Source organism: Enhydra lutris, unplaced genomic scaffold, assembly GCF_002288905.1.
Source record: "Enhydra lutris kenyoni isolate GAN:26980312 unplaced genomic scaffold, ASM228890v2 scaffoldscaffold22, whole genome shotgun sequence".
NCBI lineage: Eukaryota > Metazoa > Chordata > Mammalia > Carnivora > Mustelidae > Enhydra > Enhydra lutris.
The window spans coordinates 6223723-6237967 of NW_019154106.1; the positions used below are offsets into that span (position 1 = coordinate 6223723).

General features: G+C 43.5%; 1 protein-coding gene across 2 annotated transcripts in view; it reads right to left on the reverse strand.

The window, feature by feature from the left end:
• Nucleotides 1-14245, reverse strand: part of LOC111149595 (phosphofurin acidic cluster sorting protein 1) — a 143029-nt gene that overhangs the window by 22342 nt on the left and 106442 nt on the right. For both annotated transcript variants that reach the window (XM_022506734.1, XM_022506733.1), the window contains exons 3-8: nt 9108-9197; nt 7834-7959; nt 3590-3734; nt 3222-3313; nt 3046-3126; nt 21-80 (exon numbers count right to left, since the gene is read on the reverse strand). In XM_022506734.1, coding sequence (XP_022362442.1) covers nt 21-80; nt 3046-3126; nt 3222-3313; nt 3590-3734; nt 7834-7959; nt 9108-9197 — 594 coding nt within the window. The remainder of the gene's footprint in view (nt 1-20; nt 81-3045; nt 3127-3221; nt 3314-3589; nt 3735-7833; nt 7960-9107; nt 9198-14245) is intronic.

Below are 14245 nucleotides of genomic sequence, written 5' to 3' on the forward strand. Positions count from 1 at the left end.
TCGGGAGTAAGGGGTCGTACCTCATCTGAAACTTTAAACCGCTTCAGGAGGGCCACAAACTTCTGCTTGATGTTAGGTTGCTGTGGGAACAAATGGCACAGAAGTTCTCAACAACACCCACCCATGCACGACGACCAGTTTAAGCCAACGGAGTGATCCAGAGCCCACTCTTTCCTTTGCAAAGCACTGCGGGAAGACATGAAGATGGGAAAACAGCTTCTATCCTCTGGCATGTAAAACCCCCCAGGGAAGCAGGCACGCGCGTGGTTAACGCGGAGCGGTCCCCAGGGCTGTGGGCATCGAGTGTGGGCACCTCCCACACACCTCCAAGTCCTCCCTTTCTTCAGTCCTTCAGATACGTGGTGCTGCTTGATGATTTCCGCCTGCATACACACAGGCACCTCAAGCCCAGCATTCCCAAGAATTTATCACCTTCTCCCTGTGTTCCCTTCCTGGGTACCATTATCACCACCCCCCGATCACAGGAATCTGAACCCAGATTGTCTCCCCTCCCCTTTCTCCTCAGAGCCCCCCGTGTTCACTAACCCCGACTCTCTTCTTCATCTGTAATACCACTGCTGTCCTTTCGGGCCCTTCTTCCCACAGCTCTGTGGGATCACTGCAATGGCCTTCAACCACCATGCCCCCAGCCTCACACTCCCAGCTAGTTTCCAGTCTTGTTCTCTCTAGAGTCCACAGTGATCGTTACAAATGCAAACCTCATCATGCTACTCCCCGAATTAGAGGTCTTCGCTGGCCCCCAGTGCCCAGGGAAGAAAGCTGTGGCATTAAGCATGGGTCTGTCTGAGGACTGCCCTGCCTGTCCCTAGCCCCACCTCACCACTGAACACCTCCCATGTCTATTCAAGTGGAAACTGCTGATAGTTCTGTAAAGAATGGCATGCTGCAGTACTCCTGGGAGTCTTTATATATGGTATCTTCTGCCCTGACTGCACATTCTCTCCCAATCCACTTTATTTATCCTTAGAAACCCATCTCTTGGCATCTAGTCTGTGAGGCTCTCTTGGCACTCCTGCCCGGAGTCGGCCACTTTCCCCTGGGCACCATCGCTGTCCCTCACACTAAGCTCTATCTTCTAGCACCTACTCTACTGTGTTGTAGCAGCTAGTTTAGATGCTGTCTGTGTTCAGACATCGTGATCTCCTTGATGGCCCGGGCTAGGCCTTTCTTGTCTCTATGTCTCTAACTCCAGGCGCAATGACTGGTCCTAAGTACCTCTGCCTGACAGACTTGCCATCTGGGGACGGAAGAGACTAACTTGCGAGTAAGACTGAGCCAGGCCTTAAAAAAAAAGGGTTTCCAAAGGTAGAAAGGGTATCCACAGCAGAGAAAAAACTCAGCAAATCAATTAGTGTATCTAGAACAAAGTATTCTTGGTAGGGAGAGAAGAATGCATGTGTACGAAAGGAGACAGAAACTGAAGAACCATTCCAAGGCTTTGGTAATCTGACTGGAGAGAGCCTGCAGCTAAAAACAAAAACAAAAACAAAAAACAAAGAACAACCTTTGAAGAAGAGGATATTAATAGGAGCACTGAACTCTGGTCATATAATAGGGTAAAGTGATGGTTCATCTGAGACCACAGGGAAAGGTGACTTATAAAGCTCCAGCAGGCCTCTCCACCGTTACCGAGCCGGAGAAAGAAGAATTTAACGGAAGAAGCTACAACACAAAGGGATCCCCCAACCTCTCCCCATTCCAAGTACAACAGCATAAGATGTCTGAGGCCCTGGGGACATGCCCTACCCAGGCCATTTTGGAGTGCCAAGCAAGGAATAGATACCTGAGGACAACAAAACAGTTCTCACGCTCTCTAGTCATTCATTATTTAATGGGGGAAATCAAGGCCACAGTCTTGAGGACTTTAAGGCCAGTAACGCCTAAGGAGGCAAGGAGAGAGGACAGTGTGGTTTCACCGTGAATGCCAGGCTCAGAGGCAACACATCTGGAAGGTCTGGTCTATATTTATTTCATTCCTGCGCGTGATGGAAATCTCTGCTCTTGGGGTCCCTAGGCTAGTTCTACTCTAGACAATCAGGATATGCAGAGGAAAAATGAAATTGAGTTTCTAGCACTTTTGACTCTCCCACACTTTAGCACAGGAGCTCCAGAATCAAAGTTAATCTAGACCGAGAAACAGACTCTGAACTATAGAGAACAAACTGATGGTTACCAGAGGGAGGTGGGCAGGGGGAATGGGTGAAACAGGAGAAGGGGATTAAGACTGCACATATCACGATGAGCACGGAGTCATGTACAGAACTGCTGAATCACTATATTACACACCTGAAACTAATGTAACACTGTAGGTTAACCATACTGCAATTAAAATTAAATTAAATTAAATTACATTTAATTTAAAAAGAAAAAAAAAAAAAGAACACCAAAAAAAACAACCCCAAAGTTAACCTAGAAATCCAGGTATTAAGTGTCTTAGTACAGGATTCTAATTTCACCAAAAATAGTGACTCCTGAGGACATCTTATGTAGGAGAAGCAATTCAAAGGCATTTGGCTTCTAAGACTATGGATCCATTAAGGCAGGAATGATACCCAATGTAATTAGACCTTACCAAACCCAGTTCTAAGCATTAGCCTATTATTTCTGGGTTAAAATGATTAAAAACGGTGATAGCCCTAAAAAAGACTGTTTCTGTCTATGTGGTAGGCAGGACGTAATTTGAAGTAGTCACCTGGAGAGGGGACGAGGGATGCCCGAGGCATTCTGCTTCTTGAGGAAGCATTACCTGTTGCAAAGTCTAAAACAAGGTTTCTCGACCTATTTTCTATCCCGAGATAACCTGAAAAATATAACACACTCCTATAAGTAACACTGCTTCTCTACAACAGTGACTCTTAGTTACATGGTGGTGCTGGTGGAAGGGATAAAGGGGTGTATCAGAACCTCCAGAACCTTCATGTGTAGATTTTTAAAAAGACCCCAGGAAGTTTCAATACACCACTCCCCTCCTACCTTCAAATTTAAAATCTCAACTAAAACATTCCCTGGACCTTTGAGGCTCACCCTTGTGATGGCAGAGGTCGAGGTTAGCTTCCTCCGCGTCTTCTTTACTTTCCGTAGATCTTCATCTTCATAGAACAGGTCCTAAGGGGGTAGGTGGATGGAATGAAGTTGGGAAATCCCAGGGGGGTCTGGAATTATTTCTCAGATGCTTCACGTGAGGGGCTGTGGAAAGTTACCTGCCCGTGCAATGGATCATCACTGCCTTCCTGCTCTGATGAAAAACTCTCTTCCTCTTCCTCAGAATAATTGTCAATATCAGGAGAACGATCTGGAAAGAGACACCTTAGTAAGACAACCTTGCGATCTGAAGATCTGACCTAAGAAAGTTTGGTTGGCTGCAGTCATGGCTCCTGTCAGGTGGAAATATAGCTGGGGTAGAGGAGAGAGCCACAGCCATGGTAGGTCACATTTTATTCTCAGGGATCTCTAAACTTTTTTCATAGAAACGTTTTAGGCCTGTCTTGTTCAGCTTTCCCAGGATGGGGAGCCGATGATGGGCTTGTTCTTGACCCACAGGGCTCTCCCGATACTACATACATCTTACCAGACAGCTTGGACTTGATTCCTTCATGGTCAATGGGCTGGCTGGACAGAGAGTAGATCTTTATTTCCGCCACAGGCACGGAGACGTCCTTCACGTTGCTGTGCAGGCCGAGCACCAGGGCACCCTCACTAGGGTGCTGCATCACCTGAGGCCACAGGGTAGCAATGCAAATGCCTTACTAAGGGAGGTGAGTCCATTTTCATAAATCCAAGTGGATGTGCAAGCCAATGGGAATGGATTGTGCTAATACATCTTCTTTCTCACTACCTTTCGAATCCAAGGTTACTGTTCTCCTCTTACCTTCAAGGTCTCACTTGAATTGTCAGCCTGGTCAGGCCCTGTCATTGGTCAGGCCCTGTGCTTAAAAACAAAGATCAAGACTCAAGACTAAAATGATGGCTAATCTCTAGGACTACATTTTAGTGTTAGTCCTTGACAGAGAACTAGTTCTCCTGGCTGGCTGGGGCCAGCCTGCAGACCGTAGTTACCTATGTCTGGCAATGGGGAAAAGGACCTACAGGACCTGAGAAAACGGAAGGGCTTGACACAGGTGGGGAATTGTGGTGTCCATAATACTTCACTCCCTACAGTCCCTCATACTGATTCAAAGCCCGAAGAGGAAAGACAGATGGGCTGGGACTGTCTCACATATTCTATTTATTAAGGTCACAAAATTTTCCTATTCAACATACTAAAGTAGATGTAAGTTAAAACTGATTTGTGGGCCAGCCGCGCGGGGGCTGGGCATGTGGCAGTCGCTGAGTTCTGCATGGGGGGAAAGCCTCCTGGCACCAGCCACATGGGGAATGGGAAGCCACCAGATTCTCCAGACAGGACTGTGATGGATGTCAACTATTTCATGTGGCCAGATTTGAGGAGCAAGCTAATGCTTTTCAGGAGCAGGAAATCAATAGAAAATCCCTGCTGACATGTTGACAGGACTTCAGTTAAATGGGGCCTGCTCTGAAAATCTATAAGTATCATGTAAAACCTCTGCAGACAAAGCATTTAAAGAACAACTCCTCGTAGTATAGTCAAACTGGGCTATTAGACCTCAAAAAATACATAATGACATAATTTCCTTTCCTGTGATGAAACTCTGCAAACATAATACATACACGTGTATATGTAAAGAATTTCAGTCAAATGAAACGCCATCCTACTGGATAGATGAGGCAATCCATCGGCTGACCGGAACTCAGCCAGGAGGAGCATGGATACCTTGTGGACAGGACGGTTTTCCTGTGGAGCTTGTCAAATAGAGTGATCTTTGACATGACTGAACACCCCTCCCCACTAAAGGGATTTTCTTCACAGACTGCTTTCCCAAAATCCTTGAAAAAGGACCGAACTGAATGATCTTTTGGTTACAGATGTAGGGAGATTACAAACAAGAAAACTTGGGGAAGAGGAGAGGAGAGAGATGGCAGTCTTCCTTGAATTCCTCTGCTTCTGAGAGCTTGTATTATTTGGGTGGAAATGACAATACCCCTTTTCACAGAGGCTCCTTCACTTGACCTTATTAAGGCTTTGCTGGGACGCACTGTGATGTGTGAGGTGAACGTGCGTCATGTCCCCCGCCGAAGCAGAACCTCTGGAAACAGAAACTCTGCTGTGTTTGGGGGATATCCATCCATATTTAGCTTCTTTCACAGGGGGTAATGAATGGATTTTCTGCAGAGGTGTACTTTTAGATCGGCTCTTTATTTCCATAGAAGGAAGCGTTTTTTCACTTTACGGTTGCTATCTATGCTAATTTGTTTCTGAAGGAATATGCAGGAAGTTATAGATCAGAAAGCCTTGTTACTGTATTCTATACATATATATACAGAATACACACACGCACATACACACATATGCCTTCATGATGGTGTAATTTTTTTTAAGTTTTTTTTTTTTTGACAGAGATCACAAGTAGGCAGAGAGGCAGGCAGAGAGAGAGGGGGAAGCAGGCTTCCCCCCAAGCAGAGAGCCGGATGCAGAGCTCGATCCCAGGACCCTGAGATCAAGACTGAGCCGAAGGCAGAGGGTTAATCCACTGAGCCAGCCAGGTGCCCCTAAGATTTTATTTTTAAGTGCTCTCTACACCCAATGTGGGGTGTGAATATATAACCCCAAGACTAAGTATTGCAGGCTCCACCGACTGAATTAGCCAGGTGCCACAATGTGTAATTTTTAAAAACTGCTCTCATGCTTTGTTTGATTCTTGATTTGAGTACTTGTTTTTAAGAACTTGAAACGGTAGGCTTGCTACATACATATCTGTTCAAAAAGATATTTGTTTGAATTCCCAGTATCAATGCCTTGTTGAATTGGTGCTTTATAGTCACAATAAAGCATTGCTTCAGCTTAAAAACATAATAAAAAGTAAAACTGATTTGGGACCCCTTTTTTCTTTCCCTTTTTCAGGGTTGAGAGGATTCACCTGGCACACAAGGGAGCTACACAAATGAGCAAACACACTGAGGATAATGGAAGCCTGCTTTCATTCTGTTGGAGGGAATTAGAGCTGTGGAAAGGGGAAAGGCTACAATAAGCCCAATGCTGTTGGGTTGGAATTAATTGGAACGTGAGCTCATGATCAGATAGACAGACACAGACAGGGAAACAGGCACGATGCGTGTATGTACGTATGTATGAGGGCATATACACATATGGAGATATATTTTCTAGCTCTGTCTGTTGAGAGGGAGTAGACGTAATGACACCCTAACTGGGAAAATGAATACTTCTGGTACCCACATGTTGGTTTCTAAATACCATTCTCCACTGAAAGGAACCAGGACCCTTCAGAGAATCAGTTCATTCTAAGGCTGGGTCGGGGAAAGTACAAGATGATATTTTGTACCAGAAAGTAAAGAAATATATAAAGAATGGTGGGACATATAAAAAGAAAGATATAGGAACCATCTTGGAGGGGCTCTCACTGGCCAAATCTGAGATAATCTGAGCATCAAAATAACTAATGACAGTTACATATTAAACCCCACTGAATTAAACAGGAATCCATAGGTCCATAATTAATACAAAAAATGAACCAATCAATAAATGGTGAAGAAGAGAAAGCTCTGTCTTACAACAGAAAGCAAACTCATAATATAGCAGGAATGACGGGATTATAAAGTCACTGTCTGGCAAGCATCAAAATAATAATTGAATCAGGCAAGAATCATGAGTAGATGCTAAACTTAGTTGGTGAACATATGAGGAGAGAAAAGGTTGTTACATAAACATCTCAAAACATCTGCCTATAAAGTATTTTTTCATTGGTAAACACAAAAAATGTATTAATTTGGATTGGAAATGCTGACAGACATCATCTTAATCAAGGAAGAGAAGCTAACCTCACCAGAAATGGAACAAATCGACGTGTGGCACTGCCCGTCGTGCACTGGGAAGAACACAGCATTACTTCTGTGGTAATTCTGCCAAAAATGTCAGAAGACATCCGACAAACCCAAACTGAGGAATATTCTCTAAGGTAACCAGCCTGTATTCTTTCTTTCTTTCTTTCTTTTTTTTTTTCCTGTACTCTTAAAAAAAAAGTCAAGGGAATGAAAGACAAGGGAAATCTGAGGGACTGTTGAAAATTGAAGACCAAAAAGGCACGACAACTAAATGAACACGTAATCCTAGATTAAATTCTGTGCCTGTAAAGGACATTACTGAGCCACCTGGCGCAGTGTGAATGGGGACTGCGGGCTGGACGGTGATCCTGTACCAGTGTTAACGTGCTCATCTTTAGGGTGGGCATGGTGCTGAGCACACAGGAGAGTATTCTTATTTTTAGGAAATTAATCGTTTCTCGGCCTTTTGGCTAAGATCAAGTGTAGGAAATTAACACACTGCAGTATTAACATGTAATAGGGCATCGTGTCTGCAACTTACTCTCAGTGGTTCAGAGAATATGCAGGAATGTTTATACAGGGAGAGGAAAATAAGGCAAATGTAGTTAAGACGTTAGCACTGAAGAATGCAAGGGAAGGGTATATGGGAGTTCTTTATACTATTCTTACAACTTTCCTGTAAGTTTGAATTTTCTTTTAAACTGAAAGAAAAACATTCTGTGGGGGAGAAAGTACCTCCTGAGGTATATCCTAAATTTCCACTAAAAGAACTGACTTGTAAAATAAAATAGAACACAGAGGCAGTAGGCTGGGAAGATCGTTTGCTGAGCTCAACTGGCTGGGCCTACTGTCTCTCTTGGGCTCTCCGACTTAAGGGCTGGAGATGGTTCCTCTTACCTCTGCCATGTTGATGAGTCCCACAGCCAGGGTCTTATAGCCCAGGATGGTCCGGTTCTTGTAGCGCTTTCTCCTTTGCAACATGATCTGTAGCTTGTTGGCATCTCGCTTCAGGAAATGAGGATACTGCCAAGTACAAAAGAGTCAAACACTGTTAATAAGTAACTGGGTCTTGGGGCACCTGTGTGGCTCAGTCGGTTGAGTGCCTGTCTGCCTTTGGCTCAGGTCACGATCCCAAGGTTCTGGGATCAAGCCCAACATCTGGCTCCCTGCTCTGTGGGAGCCTGCTTCTCCCTCTCCTTCTTTCTCTGCCCCTCCCCCTGCTTGTGCTCTCTCTCTCTCAAATAAATAAATAAAATCTTAAAAAAAAAAAAAAAAAGCAACTGGGTCCTTGGTGGGTTCTGGTCCTGCTGGAAGATACACAGTACAACTTTACTGGGCGTCACTGTCTCCTGGCTTTACAAGGCTGGGAAGCAGGGGTGAATGAACCACTATTAAGGTGCTGCTCAGGGTCTGGATCTGCTCGGTGCCTGACTTCCGCTCTGCAGCTCTACAGTACACACGTATTCAGAAAACTGCCTCCCGGTGGCTCAGTCAACTAAGCGTCTGCCTTTGGCTCAGTTCATGATCCTGGGACCCTGGGATTGAGCCCTTTGTCGGCTCCCTGCTCAGGGGGGAGTCGGCTTGTCCCTTTCCTGGTCCCTCCACCCCACCTGCTCCCCAGCTCGTGCTTTCTCTCTCACTCTTTCTCCAATAAATACAATCTCAAAAAGAAAAGAAAAGAAGAGAAAAGAAAAGAAAAGAGAAGAAAATTGCCTCTTTCCTTGCCATGTGACCAAGTGTTTCTCCATGTGCTTCAATTTGGGCTCCTGGGATTACAATGAGAGAGAGACATACTAAAAAGGGATAAGGAGGAGAAGGGAAGAACTGAGATTACAACATGGGGGCAGAGTGAGACTGAAAGGGAAAAATTCAGCTGGGGTGTGGACTGCAGATTACCAGGGAGAGGTAAGGGGGCTGAGGGCAGGCTGAGAAAGGATGGGTAGGCTAACAGCCTTATCCAAGGAAAAGGAAAAGAACTTGGGTCTCAGCATCCTCACTGTGGCTGGCTAAGCCATTGCTTTGGCCCTCTAGGCTTGCTATAGAGGCTCAATTCATTGGATGACTTTAATTCATTGTGCTATGGCTGCTCTCGGATAAAACAGTCTCCAGATTAAACGACTATTTAGGGACTAGATTGGACATTAGTGACCTAAGATTGAGTAGATTCTCACCTGGAGGGAGAAGGTTAATTGGAGTTCTGTTTCCACCAGTCCACTAGCTGGAAGGATGATTTCATTGGAGCGAAGAATCCTTTTTGAACCCTGAAAACCAAGAAAAAATAGGCCCAATGTGTATCATCAAAAAATCACACCAAAAGAAATACTAAGTTTGCAAACAACTTCTAAACTCTGTAACTATTCTTACCAAATACTTCCTTGGTTTTTGTTAGACGCATCAAAATCAAGCCACATCATAGGTATGATTTACAGGTTATTATGTTGTGTGTTCATGAAAGGTTTTCACATAAAAGTGAGTAATTTTTGCACATAGAGCTCTCCTGAAGAAGAGCCAGGCAGGTAGCAGTACCCTCCCCATGCTCAACTCTGCCTCCCTTCTTCTTTTCAAATTGACACTTCACCTGTACTGTCTTGTCTTTGGGCCTTTATTTTCACATGCTTTTTTCCCCCCCTTCTTGGATGCTAATTCATGGTTCTACACATACCTAAGGCACTCATTTTTCAGGTCTCAGTTTAATTTTTTCCCAGGAACCTTTCCTTTTAGCCCTACCCCTTCTAACCTAACAAGAGGCTAGCTATCCTAGCATTTTTAGCTCTAAAAATAAAGTTGGGCCAAACTATTCCAAAAGTGTAAAAAGAGACCAGTAGGAGGGCCTAAGGAATGCCAGTAAGTTTGTATAAATTAATTTTTCAAAAAAAATTATTTAAACACAGTGAAATGCCCAGATCTCCAGTCCATGGATCAATGAGCTGATAAATGCATTTACCTGTGTAACAAGCCACAACTGCCTCAGGACATCTATCATTTCCATTGCTCCAGGAAAACTCTTGTGATCCTTCCCGAACAATTCTACACTGCCCTTTCTGGTAAGCACTGTTCTGATTTCTTTCAGCATAGGTTAGTTTTGCCAATTCTAAAATTCCATACACATGGTCATATGGTACGCACTATTTTAGCTGGGCTTCTTGAAACATCATCTTTTAAGGTTCACATAGGGTGTCGCATCTATTAGTAGTTCATTCCTTTTTACGGCCAAGTGGAATCCCATTCTATGAATACACCACACTTTGTCCATTCTACTGTTGTTGAACATTCGCACTTGGGTCGTTTCTAGTTTTGGGCTATTATGGCTAACACTGCCGTTCTTGTTACAAGTCTGTATAAAAAAGTATGTTTTACTTTTTCTTGGGCAAACACCTAGCAGAGGAATTGCTGGGTCTCAGGGTAGATGTATGTTTAATTTTATGAGAAACTGCCAGAACAATTTCCAAAGTGTTGGTACGATTCCCACCCCCGCAGCAGTGTATGAGAGCTCCAGCGACTCCGTGTCTTCGCTGGCACTTGGTACGACCAGGCTTCAGTTCATGGATTCTAGTGGGGACATACAGTGGAGTATCGCTGTGGTTGCGATTTGCATTTCCCTGATGACTACTACTGTTAAGCACCTTCCCATTTGTTTACTGACCATTTGTATACTGCCATTTATGAGGTGCCTGGTCAAATATTTTCATCCAGGTTTGTTTTACTTGTTTTTGAGTTGTAAGAGCTTTTTATTTTTATATATATACAAGTAACTTGTCAGATATATGTATGGTAAATATTTTCTTGCCTACTTCTTTTTTTTTTTTAAAGATTTTATTTATTTAATTGACAGAGAGATAGAGATCACAAGTAGGCAGAGGCAGGCAGAGGGAGAGAGAGAAGCAGGCTCTCTGCCAAGCAGGGAGCCCGATGCGGGGCTCGATCCCAGGACTCTGAGATCATGACCTGAGCCGAAGGCAGAGGCTTTAACCACTGAGCCACCCAGGCGCCCCGCCTACTTATTTTCTTAATGGTATCTTTTGATGAAGTATTTAATTGTGATCAAGTGTACTTTATTACTTTTTTATGGTTAATGCATTCTGGGTCCTAGCTAAGACATCTCCGCCTACTTTAAGATTCTGAAATTACTCTGCTAACTTCAGTTACTCTGCTAACTGTGTTGGAGCAGATATTCTCCTGTTTCCCTTTAAAAATTTTGTAATTTTGGGGGCTCCTGGGTGGCTCAGTGGGTTAAAGCCTCTGCCAGATCACGATCCCAAGCCCCACATCAGGCTCTCTGCTTGGTGGGGAGCCTGCTTCCCTTCCTCTCTCTCTGCCTGCCTCTCTGCCTACTTGTGATCTCTGTCAAATAAATAAATAAAATCTTTAAAAAATTTTTAAAAATTTATAATCTTAGTGTTTTTTTGCGGTAGTTATTATTTTTTTTAATTTAATTTTTTTCAGTGTTCCAAAATTCATTGTTTATGTACCACACCCAGTACTCCATGCAATACGTGCCTTCCGTAATACCCACATATATTTTAGGTTTTATATCCATTTCTAATTTTTGTTTTTACAAAATGCAATTTTTATTTAATGCAGGAAGGAAAATCTAAATATAACAGTTTGCAATGTTTTTGTAACAAGTATAGTGTACCATACCAATGAAATATAATAAAGGAAATTCTGCCTCACCTGTTAGATAACACTTTTCGTAGTAACCACTATTATGAACAACAATCTTGACAAAATTTTCACCTGACTTTATTGATTTATTTGATTTTTAAAAATCTCTGTAAAATGAATCTCAGAAATGTTGAAAGAATTCAAAATGTGGTTGATATATAGCAGTGGTTCCAACCAGAGGTAGGAAACATTTGGCAATATTTAGAGATATTTTGGGTGGTTGTAACTGGTGTGTGTGTGTGTGTGCGTGTAAAGTATTTCTAGAGGGTAGAGGCCAGGTTGTTGCTGACCATCCTATGGTGCACAAACAGATCCCATGTCTAGTGCCACTGAGAAACCCTCTAGCTGAAACCTCATCTCCACTGAAGAAATGGCTTCTTGGGTAACTCTCTCAAATGGTAGCCGTTTTTCTCCCATAAGAGAAGGGGACTTCTCTTATGGGCACACCGCTGGACTGGAGATGGGGAAGGTGTCCTCCTTGTTTTCATCACCAGCTCTAGAACATTCTCCCTTCCATCTCTCTAAAAATCCTATTCTGGATTGATGGTCTCAGTTCATATTACCCTCTATTCCCTGCAGGGATCCCTACAGGATTTTTACCTGTAGTCATTCCTGCTCACTTCCTGATTTTAGCTCCTCATTTACTGTTCTTCTCCCCAGTAGTACACCAGCCATAACTCTGTGGTTTCAATATATGCCCTTTCCTACATCTTGGCTGCATCGATCCCCTAATCTCTCTTTTCCGATGATCTTGTCCTCACACTTGTTTTAGCTACTCACCCAAATGTTCTTTCTCCAGATCTTACCATTACCAGTAATTACAACCAATACCTAATCTCAGTTTCATGCTCCCCACTCTCTGATTACCACCTATCTTTTCAGCTCATTTTCTCTGGTTTGTCAACAACAATAATCCTTTAGACCCACCAGGGCCTACAATCAAGGATGCTTCCATTGTTTCAATTTTCCCCAGGGCCCTGTGGTCTATCTTTCCTCCTTACCCAGCTTAAATGCCATAGGCAATCTGTATAAACATGTTCTCGCACACACCCTTAACTCCTGTGCTCTGCTGCTAGTCTGCCATATTCACTTGGTAAAAATTACAACCCTATTTAAACCCAACTGCAGGGCGCCTGGGTGGCTCAGTCGGTTACGTGTCTGCCTTCAGCTCAGGTCATGATCCCAGGGTCCTGGGACTGAGCCCCACATTAGGGCCCTTTCTCAGTAGGTAGTCTGCTTCTCTCTCACCCTCTGTCCCTCCCCTGGCTCCTGCTCTCTCTCAAATAAATTCATAAAATCTGAAAAAAAAAATCCAAACTGCACCAGCTAAACATGCCCAGAGAGAATCATATAATCAGGTGAACTGGTCTGTCTTAATACATGACCCCAAATCAGTAGTGTGCTGACAAGGCAGCCTGGCAATTACTCTATTGTATCAAGTCTTTTCACTTTTCTACTCTACTTGACGATGGTTTTATATCTTCTCTTTTTTTTCTCAAACCCCTAACACCTCCTTACCTCTCCTCACTCTAAGCTAGTAACTTGATTCCTACTTTGCCTACAAAATGCAAGCAATGGGAAAAGGGTTCCCACAGCTCCCAGCACACCTACCTACTAAGTGCATTGGTGCTCATGTATCCTGTATCCCTCTTGTTCTAAAGACGAAGGCTCCTCTCCCATCTAAAGCCAACCGCTCCACCTGGATACCGGAGCTCATCCTTTCTCACCTGCTCAAATGGGCTCTTCTACCCAGTCTTTCCTCTCCCACATAATCAGCTTTCCTTTTTTTCTGGATCATTTCTACCAATAAACATGCTGTTATTTCTCTCATCTTAAAAAAACCAAAACCAAAACCAAAACCAAAAAACAACTCTCTCATCCTCATGTGCCCTGCTGGCTACCAACCCGTACACTGCCTTCACTTTACAGCAAACTCCTCAAGAGTTGTCTGTTTTTACTCTCCTGAAGTCCTCTTCTTTCATTTTCTCTTAAATGCATTCCAGTCAATCTTCCTATCTCCACCAGTCCACCAGAAATGCTACTGGCAAGGTCCCAAATAAACTTCACTTTAAAAAAATCTGATGACCTGTTCTCATCTCCTTTGACCCATCTGCAGTTTTTGATAGAGACCATCGGTCTTGACTTCCAGCAATACTTCCTTCACCTGGCTTCCAAACCCCATACCCTCTTGGATTTCCTCTTATCTTCTGGCTACTCTCTCTTGGTCTCCTTTTCAGGTCCTTCCTCTCCTCACTGACTTCCTAATGTTAGAGTGCCTGGGGTCTTAATTCTTAGACCTGTTCTCTTATCTATGTTCACTCTACTTCTAATTCTCTCACCCAATCTTAGGGTTTTAATTAAATATACTCTTCAAATTCTATCTCTATCCCAGACCTCCCTCCTGGACTCTAAACCTATATATTCAATTGTCTATTCAACATCCCTTCCTGGACATCTAACAGGCATCTCAAACGTAATACGATAAGCTGAGTTTTAGATCTTTCCCTCCAGAGCAGCTTTACCCACAGTCTTCTTCATCTCACTTAATGGCATTTCCACCCACCAACTGCTCAAGAAAAAACTCCGGTGGGGAGCCTGGCTGGCTTGGTTGGTACAGCATGTGGCTCTTGATCTCATGGCTCTT